General features: G+C 39.6%; 2 protein-coding genes across 2 annotated transcripts; one reads left to right on the plus strand and one right to left on the minus strand.

Annotated features, from left to right (window-relative positions):
• Positions 1–617: 617 nt before the first annotated feature.
• Positions 618–8,621, minus strand: LOC130905561 (ADP-ribosylation factor-like protein 3). The gene is made up of 6 exons (XM_057819091.1): positions 8,533–8,621; positions 7,091–7,234; positions 6,907–7,023; positions 6,766–6,816; positions 6,452–6,637; positions 618–2,251 (listed from the first exon to the last, which is right to left on the minus strand). Exons 1-6 carry the CDS (start codon positions 8,533–8,535, stop codon positions 2,204–2,206), a joined length of 549 nt encoding a protein of 182 aa, XP_057675074.1. The 5' UTR covers positions 8,536–8,621; the 3' UTR covers positions 618–2,203.
• Positions 8,622–11,928: 3,307 nt separating this feature from the next.
• wbp1 (WW domain binding protein 1) lies at positions 11,929–20,452 on the plus strand. Its single transcript, XM_057818624.1, has 4 exons — positions 11,929–12,184; positions 13,361–13,463; positions 13,546–13,713; positions 17,613–20,452. Exons 1-4 carry the CDS (start codon positions 12,122–12,124, stop codon positions 18,125–18,127), a joined length of 849 nt encoding a protein of 282 aa, XP_057674607.1. The 5' UTR covers positions 11,929–12,121; the 3' UTR covers positions 18,128–20,452.
• The last annotated feature ends 1,469 nt before the right edge of the window (positions 20,453–21,921 follow it).

Here is a 21,921-nt window from a genome sequence, read left to right on the forward strand (position 1 = left end):
GTAGGTGATTATTATGTCTGCCTCACAGTTTTCAGGTTAAGGGTTTATGCAATTAAGCCCACAATATTTGAACAAGTGACTTTTATAAATAAATGTTGATTCATCCTTGTTAAATTACACATTTCACATAGAAAAATGTATTCATTCTTACAAATAAATCTGAATATACTAGGACTCGATTACAATACAGGCTTTGGTCTTAAAAAAAAAAAAACAAATGGCGCAGGGAGGTCAGATTTATGTCCTTTGTCACAATCATATGCGAGTTGGTGCAAAGCAAGGTAGCAGTAGTAATTTCTTTATAATATTTGTTTTATTGGCTGTCAGTTTCCATATGTAGGTATGCAGTGTTTGATTTGATGTACATAATTTATTGCTAATTATTTTTCTGGTGGAAATTGTCCGTCCGTCCATCAGTCAGTTTAAAAAAAAAAAAAAAAGCAATGTTTTGGAACGTGACCTCTCAGACAGGTAAAAGCTAAGCATGTTCCCACTCCTTCTTGAAACATGACACGTATTGTTGATGACTTTACAAGTTCATTTTGGGGATTTCTGCTCCTATTAAAAGCAGCCAAGCTTACACGGGTGGCAGCAGGCCAGTAACTCAAGGCCAAAGGAGGTTTATTTTATCATGGGTAAAGGCACCAAATCATGTCACTACAAAGGGGCCTATATAAATGCAAATTGTAGCAGGGAGCTATTAGTTGTGGAAAAAGCCTTTTATGTAAATGTCCTGTCGGACCACAGCGGAGCACTTGGTCACTTTGGATTAATGCCGCAAATGTGCCGCTCAAGACAAACTGAAAACAAAAGCAAAATGCAATGGCGTCTACTGCAAATATGTATTAAGACGTAATGTAGGCTATAATTTGTTTAAATTGCTGATCCTTTTTTGCATTTTAATACATTTGACAGAAGGTCATCCAAGTCACACCAGAGACCCATCTCTTTCCAACCAGGAGAGCTTTAAAAGCCACCCAAACCCGCAACATGGTAACAAGACTAAACCCCCAAAAGTCTTAAAATATTTGCAAGAGTTCTCATTCCAGTCAATATTTTTCAGATTCATAGTCACAAAATTGTATTTCACACCCTTGCTGCCAAGGAACTTTGTCCAACCAACAGGATTAAGAAGTCTCCAAAGTCATATAACACCATATTGAAAGAGAATACATTTGTTTTTGTGAAGGGCCACACTCCACAACCATTACAACATCTTGTATCTTTTATTGCATTTTAATTATTTTATTTGGAGTAGAATTGACAGGAGTCCTAATTACAATAAGTCATACTTTGGTATCCAGGCCTTCTGACCTCTTAGCATAGAGGCCAGAAAAATCCCACTTTTCCTACAATCCATATTTGGTCAATTGTTTTTTTTTTCTCATGTCTGTATCTGTTCCAAAATGTTCTTACTGATGGTTGCGTTTTGCCTCCAAATATCAACTTGTGGCTTTTTTGTTGTTGCAAAATAGTGTTGATGATGTCTCAACATCCCTCTTTTCCAGACAGGAAAGCCTCATAAACCAAGGACACTGAACAGTTTAAAAAAATATTAAAAAGAGAAGACATTTTTTCACATGTTGTTGCAGAAGAGTCCTACTTGTAAAGTCACACTTTTCCCAGGGTCATTTCAATTTAAATTTTTGTAGGTGTACAGTACATGGTTTCAATTTGTAGTTCTTCATTTTTATTGTGAGTGTCAAGAAATTTGCTGACACGACCTTACTTCATTCAATATGAACTTGCCTATTGACATGAACACAATGTGTGCATGAAACTCATTCTATCAATCAATTTTCGCGAGTTAGCTACCTTGTATTTGGTACTGGAACACCGAACACAAATTGGATTGCCATAAAAAACGATCAATTGTTGTATAAGCATACTACAGTACAAACATAATCAATGAGATATTTGTGAACGGTAAGAGGTCTCCCTCTAGGGTGTATTTTGGGACATTGCACAAAACAGATTTTTTTTTTTTTTGTCAGTTGTTTCTGACAGTTAACAACAATACCTTTTGCATTATACATCGTGCACACAGTTTTCACATAAATATGTCATATTTACATACACAGTCCTTTTGGATCTCAAGGAGATGCAAGTTGACATAAGATGTTGTGTTTGACAGAACATGACATCAATGCTCCACTTAACATGTACAAATAAAAGGTCAGATTTAGAGAAAACCATCTGATCTTCATTTCTTCCGAAACCTTATATTCCTGCAGACCCAGCTCATGCCATCCTATTTGAAAATAAGACAGATTAAGTGGGCTTCATTTTCAAAGATGATCTTGTAGTACTTTGTATAATGCTGCTTTACAGTATTTCTATTGCAAGATGTGGGAGAGAGGTATTCATTTAACAGTGGGTTTATTGTAGTTTTGCGGTGTTTTAGAAAGGCATGGGATGAACCTGAAAGGTGCTGCATAACATTTTTTACTACACCTTGCCAGAGGTGGGTAGTAACACGTTAAATTTACTCCGTTACATTTACTTGAGTAACTTTTTGAGAAAAATGTACTTCTAAGAGTAGTTTTACCGAGCCATACTTTTTACTTTTACTTCAGTAGATTTGTAAAGAAGAAATGCTAATCTTACTTCGCTACTTTGGGCAACATTAGTAGTTACATTTTCCCTCTTTATTCTACATACAGTATTACATTTTACTTCTTTTTTTTTGCCAGAAATGCCAACAGTGGCTCAACCAGATTCACCAATGAGATGTCGCAACAATAATTACATTACTCCATTATACCAATCAGACTCAAGCTTGACGTTCTATGATCATGCCGGCCTATTCAATCATGTGGCGTCTTTAAAGCACCGTAAAAATTAAGTTTCAGACATAGAGCCACGCCGTCAACATGACTCTAAAGCGTGCATTTTATTCTCTCTCCCAGTTTTTATTTGGCACTGATCGACCATGGAAACCGGAGATGTGATCCTTTTAGTTTCAAAAAAGGAAATATGTTTTATCCACTAGAGGGCACTCATGTTCTTAGGACAATTAATGCTTAATTTCTGTAGATTTTTCTCTCTCACCGGAATTAAATGTTTTTGTTTTTGTTTTTTTTTTCTCCTTTGGCTTAATGTGGTTATGTAATATGTCATAGTACAGTATAATAATACCAGTTCATATAGATGACTTTATGCTGAGAAAAAAAATACCACTGTTTAGAAAAAAAAAAAAAAAAACCTCAAACATCTTAAGGAGTTACTCACAATGTTACTTATTACTCAAGTATTCCTTTCACCAAACTTTTACTTGAGCACATTTTTAAAACACTAATTTTACTTTTACTTAAGTAACATTATTTTGAAGTAAGGCTACTCTTACTTGAAAAAAATTTGGCTACTCTACCCACCTTTGCACCTTGCCGAATACATATACTGTAAAAGTATTGCTCTGGCACAATTTTGTGGCACCTTGGTGCCAAAGTAATTTGAGTATTGTAGATTTCTTAGCACTATTTTCCTCCCCTCTTGTGGCATCAGGAGGGAATTAAAAACCATTTTGGGAGGGTGGCATGATTTATTTCCCATTCATTTTCAATGGCAAAAAAACAATGTCCCCCAATCAACAGGAAATTACCTGATATGACAAGACAAGTCCCCCAAATGTCCCCAAATGACCTGATATGACCAGGACATCCCCCCAAATGTCCTCAAATGACCTGATATGACCAGGACACGCCACTCAAACGTCCCCAAATAACCTATGACCAGGACAAGCCCCCCAAATGTCCCCAAATGACCTGATATGAACAGGACACGCCCCCCCAATGACCTGTTATGACCAGGACACGCCCCCAAAATGTCCCCAAATGACCGGATATGACCAGGACACGCCCCCCAAATGCCCTGATATGACCAGGAGACGCCCCCCGAATGTCCCCAAATGACCTGATATGACCAGGACATGTCCCCCAAATATTCCCAAATGACCTGATATGACCAGGACATGCCCCCCAAATGTCCCCAAATCACCTGATATGACCAGGACATGTCCTCCAAATGTCCTCAGATCAACAGGAAGTGACCTGATATTGTCCCTGAAATGTCCCCAAACCAACCTGGGCGGGGCTAAGATCTGTCCCCAAAATGTTCCCAAATGACCGGATATGACCAGGACACGCCCCCAAATGACCTGATATGACCAGGAGACGCCCCCCAAATGACCTGATATGAGCAGGACATGTCCCCCAAATATTCCCAAATGACCTGATATGACCAGGAGACGCCCCCCAAATGACCTGATATGAGCAGGACATGTCCCCCAAATCTTCCCAAATGACCTGATATGACCAGGACACCCCCCCAAATGTCCTCAAATGACCTGATATGACCAGGAAATGCCCCCAAAAATGTCCCCAAATGACCTGATATGACCAGGACACGCCACTCAAACGTCCCCAAATAACCTATGACCAGGACAAGCCCCCCAAATGTCCCCAAATGACCTGATATGACCAGGACACGCCCCCCCAATGACCTGTTATGACCAGGACACGCCCCCCAAAATGTCCCCAAATCACCTGATATGACCAGGACATGTCCACCAAATGTCCCCAAATCAACAGGAAGTGACCTTATATTGTCCCTGAAATGTCCCCAAACCAACCTGGGCGGTGCTAAGATCTCTATCTCCACACAGCAAAGCCCCAGAGCAATTTCTCCAGAAATTGCAGTTTCTAGTTCATTCAGAGGTTTTCACAAATCACACTAGGGGTTGGTCCCCATCTCCAATTAATAGCAGGAAACACTAAGTCGTACATCATGAGTGAAAGGAAAGCTTGGTATGTGGGGAATATGTATACCTTTGATATTCAATGCTTATTGTTGCTTAGAGTTGTTTTGAGAAAATGATTACACAAACAGGATTGCCCTACTTAGGGTATTATTATTTTTTGTTTTGTTACTGCAACTGGGGGAACACTACTTTTGCTGTATCCAAAAAAGTGGCAAGTCACAATTAGCAGGGAAAATACAAATAGACCCCATTCACGTGACATCACAGCCACGCCCCCGCGCCATGTTGTCCGTCTACTTGTCATGTTAATGCATTAGCGCTTCGTAAATTCCTCCTATTATGGCGTGTTTTTCTGCTCGTTAACATTAATAATCAAAATGGTGAAGCCGTGTGTGGCGGTCGGTTGCAAAAACAGAGAAGATAGACGGAGACACTTGAAGTTTTACCGTATTCCGAGAGACCCGGAGAGGAGAGCGAGATGGACTGCTGCAATTCGACGAGAAAACTGGGCTCCAAACGACTACCACAGATTATGTAGTAGTCATTTTATATCTGGTAAGATGCATTTAATATATATTTAGAGGGTTTTGGGCTGACAACCACAATTAAGATCATTGCTAGGCTAATCGCCGACAACATACACTCAGACGTTGTGAATGAACTACCTGAAAATATATAATTATAAGGGGATAATAAGACAGTTGTCATACAATTAATTTACAATTTCACTATTGAGGTCAAAAGCCAAAAAATAAATTCAACTCGGGACAATCTGGAGTAGTGCTATCGCACTTCATATTTATTACATGTTATATATGTATGTAGTGAGAGTGTTATCGCTAAACCATATAAACATTAAAAGCCCTAGCTCCATTGACAAATGACATGAAATACATTAGACTTGGCAGTGGATGTTAGCAAGAACAAAAGATTTTGAACTGAAAATTTCGTAACTCACCTTCCCGAGCACAAGATAGATTCCTGCCGAATTTTCGTGGACGAGGACCTGTTTCGCCCAACCAGCAACGAAGTATTTATAAGCGTCCAAGCTCTTAAAGTTTTTCAAACTTTCGTGAGAATAGGCTGATTTTGTGTGGACAAGATAGTTGTAAATATCAGGGTAGCAGATGTCAGGCAAAGACATGAAAAACATCGATTTAGGCATCAAATATGGATCTGGCGAATGGATAAACTGAAGCTTTTCCACATAACGCCTTTTATGCAACGCATCCAATGAGTTTACAGTGTCAGATAACACCGGGGCTTCCATGAATTGCTCTATAACTTGCACGACTAATCGAAAACAATGAGAATAGGTCTAAAAAATACGGACAATATGGCGGCCGGATATAGCGACACGTCATTTTGTGACGTAGGTGAGTAGGGTCTATTGAATGAGAGTTACAGTTACACTGAATGTTTTTTTTTTTTGGTAGATATGACATGTAAAATAAGTATCTTTAAAGGCAAGGTGGGTAAGAGTGTTTGACAAAGTGAAAGAATAATAAATGGTAAATGTACTACTCAGAAAAAAGGTTTGAGTCAAGCATTAAAATCATGATCAGAATTGTACCTTTAATGTTACAATTTCAGACAGGAAAACCCTCAAATAGGCCATTTTAATACTAAAACCTTAAGGGGTAGGGAGTGTCAACTAATCAAGTCGTGTGTGTTCGCAAGTAGTATGTGTACCTGCAGTCCCTCGGCAGTAAGAGCAGAGCATGCTTGCACTTGCCACATTCGATCTCGAACCGTGTGCAGGTTCAGACCCTCGGCCAGCTCAGAGGCCGACATGGCTGCGGTCAGATCCTGTTTATTGGCGAAAACCAGTAGAGGCACACTGCTCAGATCCTCCTCCTCCAGCAGCTCGGCCAACTCCTGTATAAAAGCCATGCGGTTGCAATGGTGGAAATTACAGCCTGTGATTCCCCCAAAATACATCCTCTCTTGTGGGTGTATGCGTTTGATGTTATTATCTTAAACATCATATCAAAATATTGTCTCACCATACTTGTTTCTTCAAAACGCTTTTTGTCTGAGCAGTCAATCACATAAATCTGCAACCAGATAATAATAACTGTACAAAGAGTAAGCAGTACATGATAAAATATATTACATACACTGTAACATCGTAATACAACACCTACCAGCACATGTGTATTCTCAAAGTAATTCTTCCAATAGGGGCGAATTTTCCGCTGCCCTCCGATGTCCCACACGGTCAACTTGAAGCCAGATGACTGGACGCTTTTGATGTTGAAGCCCTGCTCGCACATTACCATGATCATATACCAATGATGCGTGTGCGCGGCTATAGAGTATGTTTGTTACTTGTGTTGGCGTGATGTGACTGATGTCTTCAGCAGCCAGCTGTTTAAGTAGTGTGGTCTTGCCGGCATTGTCCAGGCCGAGTAGGAGCAAGCGCACTTCTTGTTCTTGAGGATGCTTCAACCTCCGCAGGATGGAGAGCAGGCCCTGCAGATGAACACTGATTCAAGACTTTAGACGCCGATTTACACCACATCATGTTCAAATCCATACACAATGATCAGAAAGATAGTGTTCCTTTTGTTTCTTTGTCAGAGACCAAAAAGAGTAGAGACAGAAGGCATGAACAAATTTGTCAATCTTGCTGTAAGAGCATATGGGCACATGCTGCAAACTCATTATTTCCAACTTTGCACACAGTTGGTAAGTGATTTTTTTGGAATTTTAGGATCATAGTTAACCACATTGACTTGTCTTAAATAATTTATAATTGCTGGTTAACTGATTAGTTTAAATACAGAAAAAACTAGAAATTTCACGATAACATAATTTTGCACCTGAGTCCGAGTCACCTGATTTTGATGAACTGCCGATACCCAGTCCTGAGCCAACACCTGGGCAATGTATTAAGGAGGAGGTTGGGGGCACATCTGAAAGTTGTTTTCCTTTTTATTTTAACAAAACTATCCCAACATGATAAACATTAAAAAATGGTTTGTGCAGAAGCAGCTGAGTGCCTGTAGCAAACATGGAGTAAAGTTATGTACATTTCTTTTGCAGGTGGCTTAAATCGATTGTGTTAAATGCAATTCTATCTGTCCTGCCATGTGAAATGCTCAATATATTTTAAAAACCTGCTTGGGTCGTTTGTACAGTTAGTAAGATGTCATTACAGTGACAGTGCATTCTGTTCGAGGCACAACAGAATGTTTGACCTAAAGGCTCTGCTGCATTGCTACTATTATTACCACTGCTGGAGTGTGCATTGTTGTGGGGAAGCCTCCCACTGAGCACGATTAGGAATGAACACCATGAATGGACGGCGTCCAAAAAGAGTTCAGCAAGGCTTTGGCTCAAGCTATTTACTTCCCACCCAGCTAAGAATAAAACACTGTCACTCCACTCTGCAACGAGTCACAAGTATACAAATGGGAATTAAGTCAATACGGGTCATCAGAGCTTAGCCATGAAGAACTAACAATAACTATTTAAGGAAAAGGGGGAAAATAAATATATTTTATGATTTGGTCCATGCAATCTTGGCTTTTTTTTTTCTCCTGTTAAATAAATTGCAGTATATACAAAAGCACTAAGAGTTACTCGTTGTCATTGAAGTACACAACAACTAAATTAAACTACGTGAATCAGAAATGAAAACAGATAACCACTCTTTATTTTAAATGAATTCAGTTTCCCTTTGAATTTGGAGACATGTGTAAATGAACTAAAATATCTCACAATAATATTGTTCAAAAGGCACACAGGTATATGTATTGATAACTTACCATGATGGTGTCCGGCGAATTAGTGGCTCCTGCTCAAACTGACTGGATTAACATCGCTTTGACCATGTGGAAGATCAGCTGTTAGCCCTATAGTGTGACGTCAAGATAAAAAGCCGAAAAGGATGTTTGACGATAAATTAATGAAAGGTCACAAAATATCCTGTATCAATTATAAAACTGAATGCCATACTATATGTTTGTGAACATCTTTTATCAAAATAAAGATCCTGTACCTGAATAATCCTCAAACGACCAAATTGCTCACAAAGTAAATACAGTAAAATGGCTAAAAACATTTTTGATTAATTAAAAAAAAAAAAAAAAGAAGAGACTTTTAGAATTAGCCACCGAAATACTTTCAGCTGTGAGATGTTTGAGGGGTTACTTGCATGTACAGCCCGTTTCAAGTCACCCTACAGCATTCAGTGGGATTAAGATCTCGGCTTTGACTCGACCATTCCAGGACTCTCCATTTCTTCCTTTTCAGTCCTCCTTGGTGGATTTAGTGGTATGTTTTGGGTCATTGTTATATTGCAGGGTCCAGTTTCGCGTCAACTTTAATTTTTTCACAGATGATCTCACATGTTCCTCAAGCACCCTCTGATACACGATAGAATTCAGGGTGGATTTTATGATGGTGAGCTGGCCAGGTCCTGTTGTAGCAAATCATCCCCAAACCATGAAACTTCCACCTCCATGCTTCACAGTTGGTATGAGGTTCTTTTCCTGGAATGCTGTATTGGGTTTACGCCATAAGTGTCCTCTATTTTGGTGTCCAAATAATTCAATTTTAGATTCATCTGTCCAAGGAACATTATTCCAGAAGTCCTGGTCTTTGTCTACAATCACTTTAGCAAACTTCAGTCTGGCCTTCATGTTCTTCTTGGAGAGCAAAGGCTTCCTCCTTGCACACCTCCCATCAAGGTTAAACTTGTGAAGTCTCTTGCTGATTGTAGAGGCATGCACTTTCCAATCAACAGTAGCAAGAGCCTGCTGTAGGTCCCGTGATGACATATTAAGGTTTTTGGAGACTTCTTGTAGTATCTTGCGGTCTGCTCTCAGGGTGCTCTCAACTTGCTCAGATGGCCAGACCTAGGCATATTGACAGTTGTTTTGAAAGTCCTTCACTTGTAGACTATTTTCCGGACAGTGAAATGGCTGATTTCATTATTCCTTTGAGATCTTTTGAAATCCCTTACAAAACTCATAAGTGTCTACAATCTTCTTCCTGAAGGCCTCAGGCAGCTCCTTTGATCTCACCATGGTGTTTTCTCTCACTTCAACACTCAATCACTGTTGAAAATATTCTGCATTAAGGAGTGGGGCAAACTTTCTTCAGACCGATGTCGAAGACTGATAGATGGCTTCTAAAAGTGTCTCACTGAAGTTATTTCAGCCAAAGGGGGTAACACTAGCTATTAGGGGGTAGGGTGTCCTAACTTTTTCCTCAGTTAGAATATGCATTTTGTTGATATATTTGGGGTAATGAGTAAAATAATGTTTTTTTTGTTGTTTACCTGCAATTAAATCACTTTTCCCCCCCAGAGATTAAGCATAGACTATGTTTATAGAAAAACAAGACCAGACATTGATAGGTGAACATTTCTTTATAAAGAACTGAATATTTAATGGGGTGTCCTATTTTTCTCACATGACTGTACTCAGATATCTATTGCAGGAGGCATAACTGCTTTTTGGGACCATTTTAAAAAAACTTACAAGGACTGTAAAACACTTGAGTGTCCTTGCGTTATTAGTCATAGTTTATACAGTCATGCTTTGTTGAATGAATTTTGCATCGAAGCTTGATTGAAAGAAAACCGTGAATCGAATCGAATCGAAATTGTAGGGATTAGTCTGATTTATGATTTTCTTACTTGTATTGATTTGTTGACTTTTTTGCCATCGTTGTTTGAGACTTGATAGAAACCTGAATGTTAAGACTTGACATTCATGACATACATATATGGCAGAAAACACTCAGGTGAACTGAAGTTCCTCTCTAAGACCCCCAATTTGCCCAAATTTCAAAATTGTCCTATATGCATGTGTGATACATCATTGGAAAGCTTAAAATCTCAATTTTCTGTGGGAAGAAAAATTTTGAACAGGAGGGCATTTAAAAAAAAAAAAATTAAACAGCAAAACCCTAACTGGAGGTGAAAGCACGTGAGAGCATAATTAAAGACGCCATGATTTTAACGAGATATTATCACATACTTATCTCTTTTCGATCCAAAAACTCTATGTAGCATGTATCACCGAGGGTCAAGACACATCTGTGAATGGCCAAAGCTGGATTTTGGGGGGATTTTATGGGTGAAACATGGACATATAACAAGGGTCGCGGTGCAGAAATCGCAGACATCAAGGAACGGTTTAGATTTTCATTTTCATATATTTACCCTTTTAAACATTTCCCCCCCAAATTTTTCTTTGTTTGGATCAATTATTTATCATGTAAACTATTGGGGAAAATGCGACAGTAACGAAAAAAACACAATTAAGCGATAGTTATGAGCAGGGCCGGCCCAGGCCATTTTGGGGCCCTAAGCAAAATAATGCCAAGGGGCCCATATTTTTGGCCCACCATTTCGTCACAGTGTACTGTGAAACATACAATCCAACCCATACGTCCATATTTTGTATATTAATCAGATTTTGTTGCACTGCATACTTCAAACTTCTCACCCCAAATGACTGTCAGTACTTACAGTAGATGGCGCCAAACCATTTTCCAAAAGAGGAAAAGAAAGAAGTTAATGAAGAACTTTTATTTTTTTAAGCTAGTAATCAAGTATCAAAACTCACAAAACTCAAATAAAGCAAACTGTAGTAAACGGATGTTTGCATAGATAAACGGCAATGCGCGCCACATTATTCACAATGCTCTATTAACAACGTATAAAATGAGGTTGCCAGATTGGGGGCCCCCTAGTGGTCAGGGGCCCTAAGCAGCTGCATAGTCTGCGTATAGGCTGGGCCGGCCTTGGTTATGAGGTAGATATCCGTGACTTATTTACAGACTCTATTTTTTTCATTGTGACGTAATTTGTTTCAAAGTTTAAAATATGGACTTACCTTCTTTTTATGGCCAGGTTGAAACAAAAGCGGTTGCGCGACGTCAGTAAACGGGGGTTTCCAGAGTAAAACGGACAAATAAAAATTGGCTTAAAATACAGTTTATTTGAAAGAGGGGTGCAAGAGCAGAAACTTGCTTTTTCAGCCTTGTCTGTGTTTTCTACCATATGCAATTTACTGTCAACATTTTTTAAAATTATTTATAAAAAGTAACAATTTCACAAACGGTGAGCTAGAAAATAGCCTTGAATTATACAATATGACGTCATCTCCCAATCTATTTAGACAAAACAACTTCCACAGCGACCCCTGCAGCCTACAGACCGCATAGACTTTCTCATATTACTCCATCTCAGTCAAGAAACAACATAAACATGTCGGAAGGCGACTGGCGGAACCGTTAAATAGACCGCCCCGGCCACCCGAAGTGACCTGGACACACCGTCGATAGTTGACCCACTTTTGCTTTTATGGTTTCCGTCGTGCCGACGGCTGACAACCCAGGAAGATGCCGCAGAAAACGCTGGGATCCATTGTAGGGCTCCTGTGTACCGGGGTCTCTCTGGTGCAGGTAAGCCGACGCGGAGCCTCTCGAGGCCGGACATTTTTTTCAGTCGAGACCGAGGCTTATGGGCTTGGCCAAGGCCTCCGCTCCATCCTTTTTTTGTCTGCTCCACAAAGGAAACTGACTCTGGCTCCGGTTGTGTTCACTGCGGATGACGTCAGTTAGTCAAAGTTTTCGAGATTTTGTCGATGGTCACTTTCGAGGAGACCTTGACGAAGCACAAGCAACAACCGTACTCGCCGTTTTAATATCTCCATTTTGCAGTTTGAGGAAGGTGCTCGATATTAACGCCTAGCTCTAGCTAACGGGCACCGGGCGATTTGACGGGTTTATTTCGATGTTGGTGATATTAGCGCTCTAGGCCGAAGGGCTAGCTTCGATTGAGTCTCTTTTCGTAGTTTTTTTTTTTTTTTTTTTTTAAAGTATTACTTTTAAACATTAGATAAAAATATTTACACATTGTTTCAGCAACTTTAAATTGAGTATGTCATACTCAGTATGACATATTTCCTGTCGGGCGAAGATTATTAAAAATATGAATTAAATTATGGAAATGCAGGCAAATATATTGCGGTTAACTGGCGAATTTTTAGGGCAAAATTTAAAACACAAAGCTGATTTTTATGTTTAAAAAAATAGTAAATGATGGAGAATTGTATTTGCCACCTGGTCTTAAATTTGCTTTTAACAGTCATGTTGTATGATTGTCGCCTACTGCCACTACTCGGCGTTCCATCTTGTAAACGTTCAAGAATCTTAGTACAATGATAGTACGTGTTTCAATATTGTGACATGATTTATGAAATGGCAGCATAGTGAGTTTTCCAAATAAAGCCTTGCTTGATTTGAAAACAGCCTAACGATAATTCTGACTCAAAAGAACAAGATGTGTATCTCTGACTTGGAGCTGTTAGTTTCCCTAAACACTGGGACATTATTTTTGATGGTCAAAAAATAGAGATATTGTGTTTTGGAATCACCAGACCATCGTGACATATACCAAGTGTTCTATCAGATTGCTCACAAGCACTGGGTGGAATAGTTCACTGAATTCTACCATGATCAGCTTTGCCGCATCAAATTGTTTTCGATTCATTCTGGCGTAATTTTTCCTTGACGACATTAAGTTTTAACTCATTTGGAAAATTGTTTGTGTGTGTTTGTTTTTTTTTTCTACCTAAGGGCAAGGAGTTCTGTTTTGGAGTGAACAATGAGCAATACCGCTGCGAGATGGGGTACTGCTGTGGAGAGACGGAATGCTGCACTTATTACTACGAGCTTTGGTGTATGTTAGCAATTCATTTGACCAGGTTATTCAAAAAATCTGTGGATTACATTCATTTTGTGTCTGACTCCTCATCCTTCAGGGTTCTGGTTAGTTTGGACCTTGATCATCATGCTGAGTTGCTGCTGTGCCTATCGGCACCGCAGGGTGAAAATGCGGCTACAGCAGGAGCAACGTCAGCGGGAGATCAGCCTAATGGCTTACCAGGGCGCCTCCAGCTCCTTCATTTCGCCTCCACCTCTCAACCTCAGTGAGTAAAAGAATATTGGGTAGAGGGTTGGAAGAGGGTACGGGGCCTCGGTTTACAAAATAGTGGTAGTGATATTCCTACATAATCCAGGTATGTAGGGAGTGCTGGATTGTCTAGCCATCAAAGCCCTCTGCTGCTGGCCTAAACACACTACTGTCGCTATCCCCCACACAGTTTGTCATTCTACATGAGGGCAACCCTCATGCACCATTTTGAAACTGTTTTCCGGTTGTCCCGACTGCTGGTATTAGCTAGGACAAAACATGGCACAGTTGCCTCTATGGCCAATTCTGGTAGCCATTTTTAGACCACCTGGATGGAGGTCTCAGGTTTTCACTCACTTTGTTCTTATTGTTGTTGTTCGGCTTGGTGAGGACACCAGCTAAAATTGCTAATTGTCCTTTATTTGTGGAAAAACCGATCAAAATGAAATTTGTTGAGTATATTATTGGAAAGTACACACATTAATCCTCTGCGCACAATTTCTTTCTGAGGGCTGATTAATTCATTATTGGTGGACACAAAAGTATTACACCTCTATGATTCGTGAACGAATCACAATGAAATTCGGCAGCTTTTATTAGAGATGTATACGCATTGATACCCGTAGCCTGATTTTAAATTTTTGTCTCAGGCTGTTTTCACTCATTCACTCCCAGCCATTTTCACCGGAGCAACCCCTTTCGCTCCCAGCCGTTTACTGGATTTTGACTGATTTTGAAAGGCCCAACAGAAAATTCTGTTCTATTGCTATATAAACATGGAACCCACCAAAGATTAGACTCTCTTCTTTCAGCAGGAAAAAAAGTAAGTTCTTATCTTTTTCCATTCTTTAGATATCAGCATTAGAAAATTGCTTAGTTTGAGCAATTTTCCAATTTCTGATGAAAAAAACAGAGAAATTGAGCTTTTTGTAAAAGCATACATTTCAAATATAACTTTTACTTTAACACAGCAATTTTTTTTTGCTTTTGTGACATCCCAAACATCTGATTAACAAATAGAGCTTTTGATAGCAAAGTAACAATTTATTTACACATAACTAAACTATTGAACTGAGAGATGACGCTGTTGTGGCCGCGAATGTATCGGCAGACGGGGTAAATTTTTCCCTCATCACCGCCTGTCCGTCTCATCAAGACAGATTTTTAAAAATCTTTCTTTTGTAGTGACCACTACCTCATAACAGAATTCACCTAGTGAACTTGTGCCGGGCATGTGCCTTGTGTTTACATCGTTCTCCACATTTTTCACACACTTCTTTCTTCTTCCAACTTCCATTTCCTGACTATTTCCCTTCATTCATTTCCTTTCATGGTGCGATATGAGTTCTTACCAAATGCGCTACTGCCCTCCAGTGGCCAGTTTTATTGCCTTAAAATGGATTTTGAGTGTTGTGCTTTGGAGCGAACTTGCATCAGAACCTAGAGATGTCTCTTGTGAAAAAACGTAAAAGACGTATAAATACGTTTTGGGCACACTGAAACAAAAATAGAACATATTTATACGTTTTTGGGAGCAAATGAGTTAATTATATTAATTAATTGCAGACTTATTGTTGCCTGTAGGTGCTGAGTCAGTCAGTAGAGGGCCTGCACGCTCTTCAATTGTACTTTTCATGTCTCTGTGCTGATGCGATGTTTATGGAGTGAGCCAGGTGATCATTGTTCATTTTGAACTTAAAATAAAAAATTAAAATTTAGCGTGCTTAAGAGAGTCATGTTGAAAAATTTCAAGGCGGCTCGCTGAAAAAAAAAAAGTGTAAATTGAATTTCACCTAAATTGATCATGGTCAGTCATATGAATTTGTGTTTGTTGTAATCTGAGAACTCTTTGTTGCAATTCCATCATCAAATTGCTTAAATGGCAGCGCTGACAGTGCTTTCAAAAATTCAGCACTCTCGTTTTGCAGCCAATTGTTATTTAATTCTACATATGCTACCAACTGTATTAGATTTAAAGGTTCCTTGAATGTTTTTCCCAACCTGCATTTTACCAGGCTTGCATGACAACTTGCATTGAAAGTGCCCGGAATGTTGCCTAGCACGGCCAGACTGTTCTCCCTGTATTTTTCAAACACTGTGAGAAGTCTAGGACCCAGCCCATTAAAGGCCTCTCGAGCAAGGACAAAATCAACCGTCCAATCAGATTTGTTTATTTGCGTGACGTGTTTTTAAGGAGCAACGTCACTATTCTGCGTCGGAAGTCATCTCCACAACAACACAGATGGCAAACAGGAGAGCCGAGACTATGTTCCAATCCATGGTAAAATCAGTTTTAAATGACCAAAAACACATTGACACAAGTCATTAACAACAGTCTCTCGCGCTAGCCATGTTCAATAAATTCCGCTCTCCTCGTATGTTTACTTCCGCGCGGAAGTCCCTCGTCGCTTTACTAACGTCATGTCCGCCTGTCGCTGATTGGTCCACTCCGCTGTCTGTTTGCTGTGGCTTGCTCGGTCCTGGAAATTTTATCGCCGAGTGGTGGCCAGACACTAATAGCTGGAACAGCGGTGAGTCTGGTGTACCAGGCTACCAGGAATGTCATTTCAAAATTCAATTTTAGTTTTTTTTTTTTTGCTGTATTGCAGATTCTCATTAAAATGACGCTGTCGAGCCAATTCTCATACTCTGCTCTGATTGGCAGTCGGTGGAGTGGGTGTGTTGGTTGGAAGCTCGTGTGCGTTGGCAATGTTTGTGGTGAAGTCAAATGGTGGACCATGCGAGGAGGCTGACTTTTGCCGGTGCACAAGTTGAGAAAAGTGCCTCTTAGCGGGCTAGACTACAAAAAGCCCAAAAAAATAATGAGAAAGACAGGAACTAGTCGTGCGACTAAAGAATTGTACTAAACCATAGCAAATGCACATACCATATTTTCTGCACTATAAGGCGCCCCTTCAATGAATGTCTATTTTAAAACAGTTTTCATATTCAGTATAGGCCAAAAGTTTGGACACACCTTCTCATTTGTGCATTTTCCTTATTTTCATGACTATTTACATTTTAAATTGTCACTGAAGGTAGTAAAACTATGAATTACCACATGTGGAATTATGTACTTAAAAAAAAAAGGTGTAATAACTACATACTGGACTGTCTCAGAAAATTAGAATACACAATATTCTAATTTTCTGAGACAGTCCTGTATATTGTTCTATGTAAAGGACGGCAGCCAAGGTCGGCCCCCCACATTTTTACCACGCCAAATCTGGTCCCCTTTGCAAAAAGTTTGGACACCCCTGCTTTAAATGGTGGATTAATGTACAGGACTGTCTCAGAAAATTAGAATATTGTGTATTCTAATTTTCTGAGACAGTCCAGTACATGTATGATATTCTAGTATCTACAAAGTACCCACTCTTTCCTCGGATTACGTTTTTGCACACTTGCCATTCTCTTGATGAACTTCATGAGGGGGTCACCTAAAAAAAATTTTGACTTCACAGGTATGATTTTTCAATGTTAATTAGTGGAATTTATTGCTTTATCAATAGGGTTGGGACCTTCATTTGTGTTGCATTGAATGAGGTGTGTCGAAACTTTTGGCCTGTACTGTATAGGGCGTACCTAAGGCGCAGTAGTAGTAGTAATAGTGATAGGGGTGGCGTTATGCATCCACTAAATAAATATGCGCTAAAGGGAATGTCATGCCATGATTAACCAATATTTATCCATATCTAAGGCATATCAGAGTATAAGGTGCACGGTTGGCTATTGAGAAAATTGAAAAGTTTTAGGCGTGCCTTATAGTGCAGAAAATACAGTATATTTATTTGAATCATGCTTTATTTACTGTTTATACTATAAGATCAATGCAATCCGTTTTAGAACCAGGAAGTATCAACCTCCTTGGAAAATGTCTCTGAATCACGATTTAGAAAGTTGGTTTCTTTTCAGGATTCTGGAATGACTGCAAACTTCCCGACTACGAGGAGGTTGTGGGCCATCCACCCACACCACCGCCACCTTACTCAGAAAACCCTCCCGAGGCAGCTCCAGCGCTTCCTGATGAAGTTAGTCAGCCCATCGTTACTGTCGCCGCGGCGTTGCCACCAGAACCCTCGCAAGCAACTCAGCCCGGGCCCACCGCCAATGCCTTAAACTCAAACCAGGACGCCGCTTCTTCGTCACTGACCTCGGCTCGAGAGGATGCTGCAGATCCACCCGATGAGGAGGAAGATGAGCTCATCACTCGCCGCCGGCATGTGACCGGCGACTCAGGGATAGAGGTGTGCGTCTGCCAGCTGGATGACGGCTCAGGGCTGGAGGAGGAGAGCGATGAGGAGCGGCGCGTGTGCGGGGCTGCTGGCGGGGAATGCTGTTCACGCCATCAGCAGCACGCCTTCAGACACAAGGAGCACACCTGCGACATGCCCAGCCAAACCACCAGCACTGGAGACAGCATGGTGTGAGCTAACATGTCTCCTACCAGACCAGCCAAACCGGTGCGAAACCCGACTTTAGCATTGTCACCACGGAGAATGTCTGTGTCTAATGTCCCCACTAACGCACTGACAACTTGCAGCGATTACTAACCCTTCGAGATGACATGCTTATTTGTCCGCGTGGCTCTTGTTTTATTATTATTATTATTTTTTTTAGCTTTGCATACAATTAATTGTCTGAGATTGACTAGGCCATGGGTTCTCAAACTTTTTCAGATTCCCTCAATCCTAACACCAATTGAACATGACTACCATCAGAATTAATATATATTTTTTAAATGTTTCAATTTGAATAATCTTGGCCTGTTTAATAGAAAGGAACCTTACTTTACTAATCCAGTTGAAGTTAATTACCCATCGTTACTAGCTGTAGAGGTCTGCCTCTACATATTCCATATACGTACATACGTAGCTACCTTCCAGAAAAAAAATGACAATGGTCTGAGGACTTTTCATAATTTCTAGAGGGGGAAAAAACATGCTAAAAGAAGAGGTGTAGGTGTAGTCTTTGCAATAACTGTAATACTTTGTGGGGGTGAAAAGTCGTAATTCTGCGAGAAAAGTCATTACGATACTAAAGTTTAAACGAGTAGAAAGTAATTTTAGAAAGTTCATTTCAAAAGTACAACTTTATTCTTGAATTCTCAAAAATCTCCACCAAATTTCTATTGGAGAATACCTTTAGTTCCTTTAAAAAGAAGTTTCCTGTAATACACATTTGGTTTAAAAAAAAAAAAAAAAATGCAGGGACGTCAAATATTTGTTGTTGGATTGAGTGACTTTAAGGGAAGTGAGGATTCAAAAAAACAAAACAAAAAAAAAAAGCTAATTATTTTGCAAATACCTAAGTTTGAGAACCCCTGGGATTGATGACCATTACTATTTGTGGCTCATCAGGAGCATTTCCGCCCGCTCCCTCAGTTCAACATGCAACCGTCCGCATGGGTTGTTGACTGTCAAGACGCATACCAGCAGGGTCAACCACATTTTCCTCCAGTCACCACTCGACCGAGCACACTAGTAAAAAATAAAACTTCGTTGTACTTGACTGACAGAATGAAAAAGTTTCACCAAATGTCAGGCGCAGTCAGAATGGTTACGGGGTTTTCAGAAATGTTTTTCTTTGTCATGCTTCTTTAAAAGTCTCCATCACTCACATCAAAGGGTGGCTAGTGTGTTTAGTAGTGTACAGTGGTTTCGGAGAAGGGCACCGTATACAACTTTGCTAGTTTGCTTGATTAGATTTTGGGAGGTATTTGGGTTATGAAATTTTGGCCCCAAATAGTTAAATGTTGGCGTGACGATGGTTCTAAACACGGCGGCAGACTTCTCTCTAACCCGAGCTCCTGGCACCCGGGAGTGATTTGTTTTGGTATTTTCCACTGGCAGTGGAGCCGGGGGAGGGTTAGAAGAGTTTGAAGTGGGTGCCGGCAGTCTCCAATTGTGATGAACAGCGTACTTCTTTCTCTGTTGCTGGTCTCCATAATGTTTGTACAAAGGGATTGTGGTCAGGCGGGGGAGTGTCAAGGCTAGCAGTGGTAAACAACACCATCTTGCAAGAACGAATGAGGAATTTGTACTTGGAATGAAGGATATACAAAAAAAAAAACCCGTTCTATAGTGAAACACCATAAGTAATTGACACGTTCCTAAAAATGTTTAAAACTGTCCATTTCATTAGTTTAAACCATAAGTGTACTACAAATTATCCCAAAACTAATACAATTTCAAATTGTTCTTTCAACACCGCCCTTAGAAAAAGTTGCTTCCAGATGACTTGAGTCTGAAGTACTGCAGCCAATTTTTTTTTTTACTTTCCTTGTGCAAACAAATACTTGTTTTGTGTTGAATTAAAATTTGTAATAGTCACTCAGCTGAGCAAAATCAAACATGACAAAGACTAACTTTGCTAACAAGTCAGGCTAAACTGAGCTGCTCTCTGACATTAAAAGATCTTGATACATCACTTCCTTGATACAAATGACTATAGTCCTATTAGATATGGCTTTCAATGAAGTATGGTAGTTTTCTGGAAACGTGCAGGTGTAATACACTCAATATTAGAACTGGGCACTGAAAATGGTGTATTTTGGCTCCGAAGTCCGATACATGTCCCAAAATTATGAGTTCCATTCCTACTCCAGCATAACCCAAGTTTATAGGCAACACGGAACACACCATAGGCACTCTCACTAAACTATGTCAATGTGACAGTAAAGTCCAAATTACAGTAAATATTTGTATGGTAAACACGTCTTGGCCATGAATGTAAAAAAAAAAAAAAAAAAATAATCCTTGAACTAAGGGCCATTTAAAATCGGGTTCATGTTACTAAATCTAACCCCAAAAGTATTATTTGACTAATAACTAGCGATGTAGCAATACATCAATCTTGACCGATCCATCAATTGGTTAAAAAGATTTAATCAGGTTAATAAAAACGCACATCGACATCTTCATCTTTTAAGATTTATCGTTTTGGTAACTCTTTCTGTGCCATTGATAAGTTGTCCAACCGTCCAATCTTTCTGTGAATTTAAACAGTTTGTCATTAGCAGATGGCCAACCATTCGCTGCCAACCCTCCCAATTCAGAGATTGGACGTCTATTACTGTTAGTGGCAGTCAAAGTGTTAAACAGATCGGTTTTCATTTCTTTTTTATGTACAATTGATCCAAGACCCCTGAATCGAATTGAATCATGGCAGATGGTTTAATTATTTGAAAATAATGTACTGTTCTTGCTGGGTGTACATAATCATAAAAAGTTCTGCATTCGTGGTTTGGTAGCACGAGACCGAATTAATCCTTTAAGTGTCAGGTCATCATTGTAAATTTGAAGCCGTTGAAGCACATTAAAAAGAGAATGCCTTTCATAATCTCTTGCTTTAAAAAAAAAAAAATACCGCTTTGGATATCGATAATCGGCTGAAACATAGACTTCATAATGATATTGATGGGACACAGGGCCGATTAATAGGGGGCCTGCATTGTTGGCATGGCCGTCAAAGCTGACCGAGGAGAATCACAAAGATATTTTTTCGTTGAAAATTCTTGTGAATAAATGCTTAAATCCCTGAATTCTTTACAGATGTGGACGTAAAACATCCATTCTTGGTTAAAAGCAAAAAACAAACAAAAAAAACGTGCAACTAGCATTTATTTTACGTAAATAATTCTAACTATGAGGCTTGTCCTTAAGGAAATTAGCGGCCGCCATATTTAAAGAAAGAGCTTTTTCAGTTAAGCATTATTAACAAGAATTTTCAAATCCCCGAATTCATTATAGATAGACGTAAAACAGTGTCTGTTCTTGGTTAAAAGCGAAAAAAAAAAAACAGTGGAGTCAGCAGTCATTTTACGTAAAAAATGCGAAGTATAATGCCAATACCTTAGCGGCTAATTTCTCCCATTGATTTTTTTTTTTTTCGCGTTTCAAAATGCATGCATGGTACGAAAAATATAATAATTACCTTGAATCCTTGAACAAATCACTCCTGAGACAATCCTTCCTGTTTGTATGTGGTACAGCTTTAGAACTTTTCAACAAATCCGGCGTTGGATCCATGTATGTGTTGACTAACTGCCACAGACTGCGAATAACTGAAGCGGACTATAAGACAGCCCCCTACTTGAAAGTGTTGCGCAGCGTCTGATGGATGGGACACGTCAATACAATTATGAAGTCTATGGCTGAAATTTTTTTTAGATGTTGGTATTGGCATTTGAAAATCCTATATCGGTTGTCCTCAACTCCATTTA

Source organism: Corythoichthys intestinalis, chromosome 17, assembly GCF_030265065.1.
Source record: "Corythoichthys intestinalis isolate RoL2023-P3 chromosome 17, ASM3026506v1, whole genome shotgun sequence".
Classification (NCBI taxonomy): Eukaryota; Metazoa; Chordata; class Actinopteri; order Syngnathiformes; family Syngnathidae; genus Corythoichthys; species Corythoichthys intestinalis.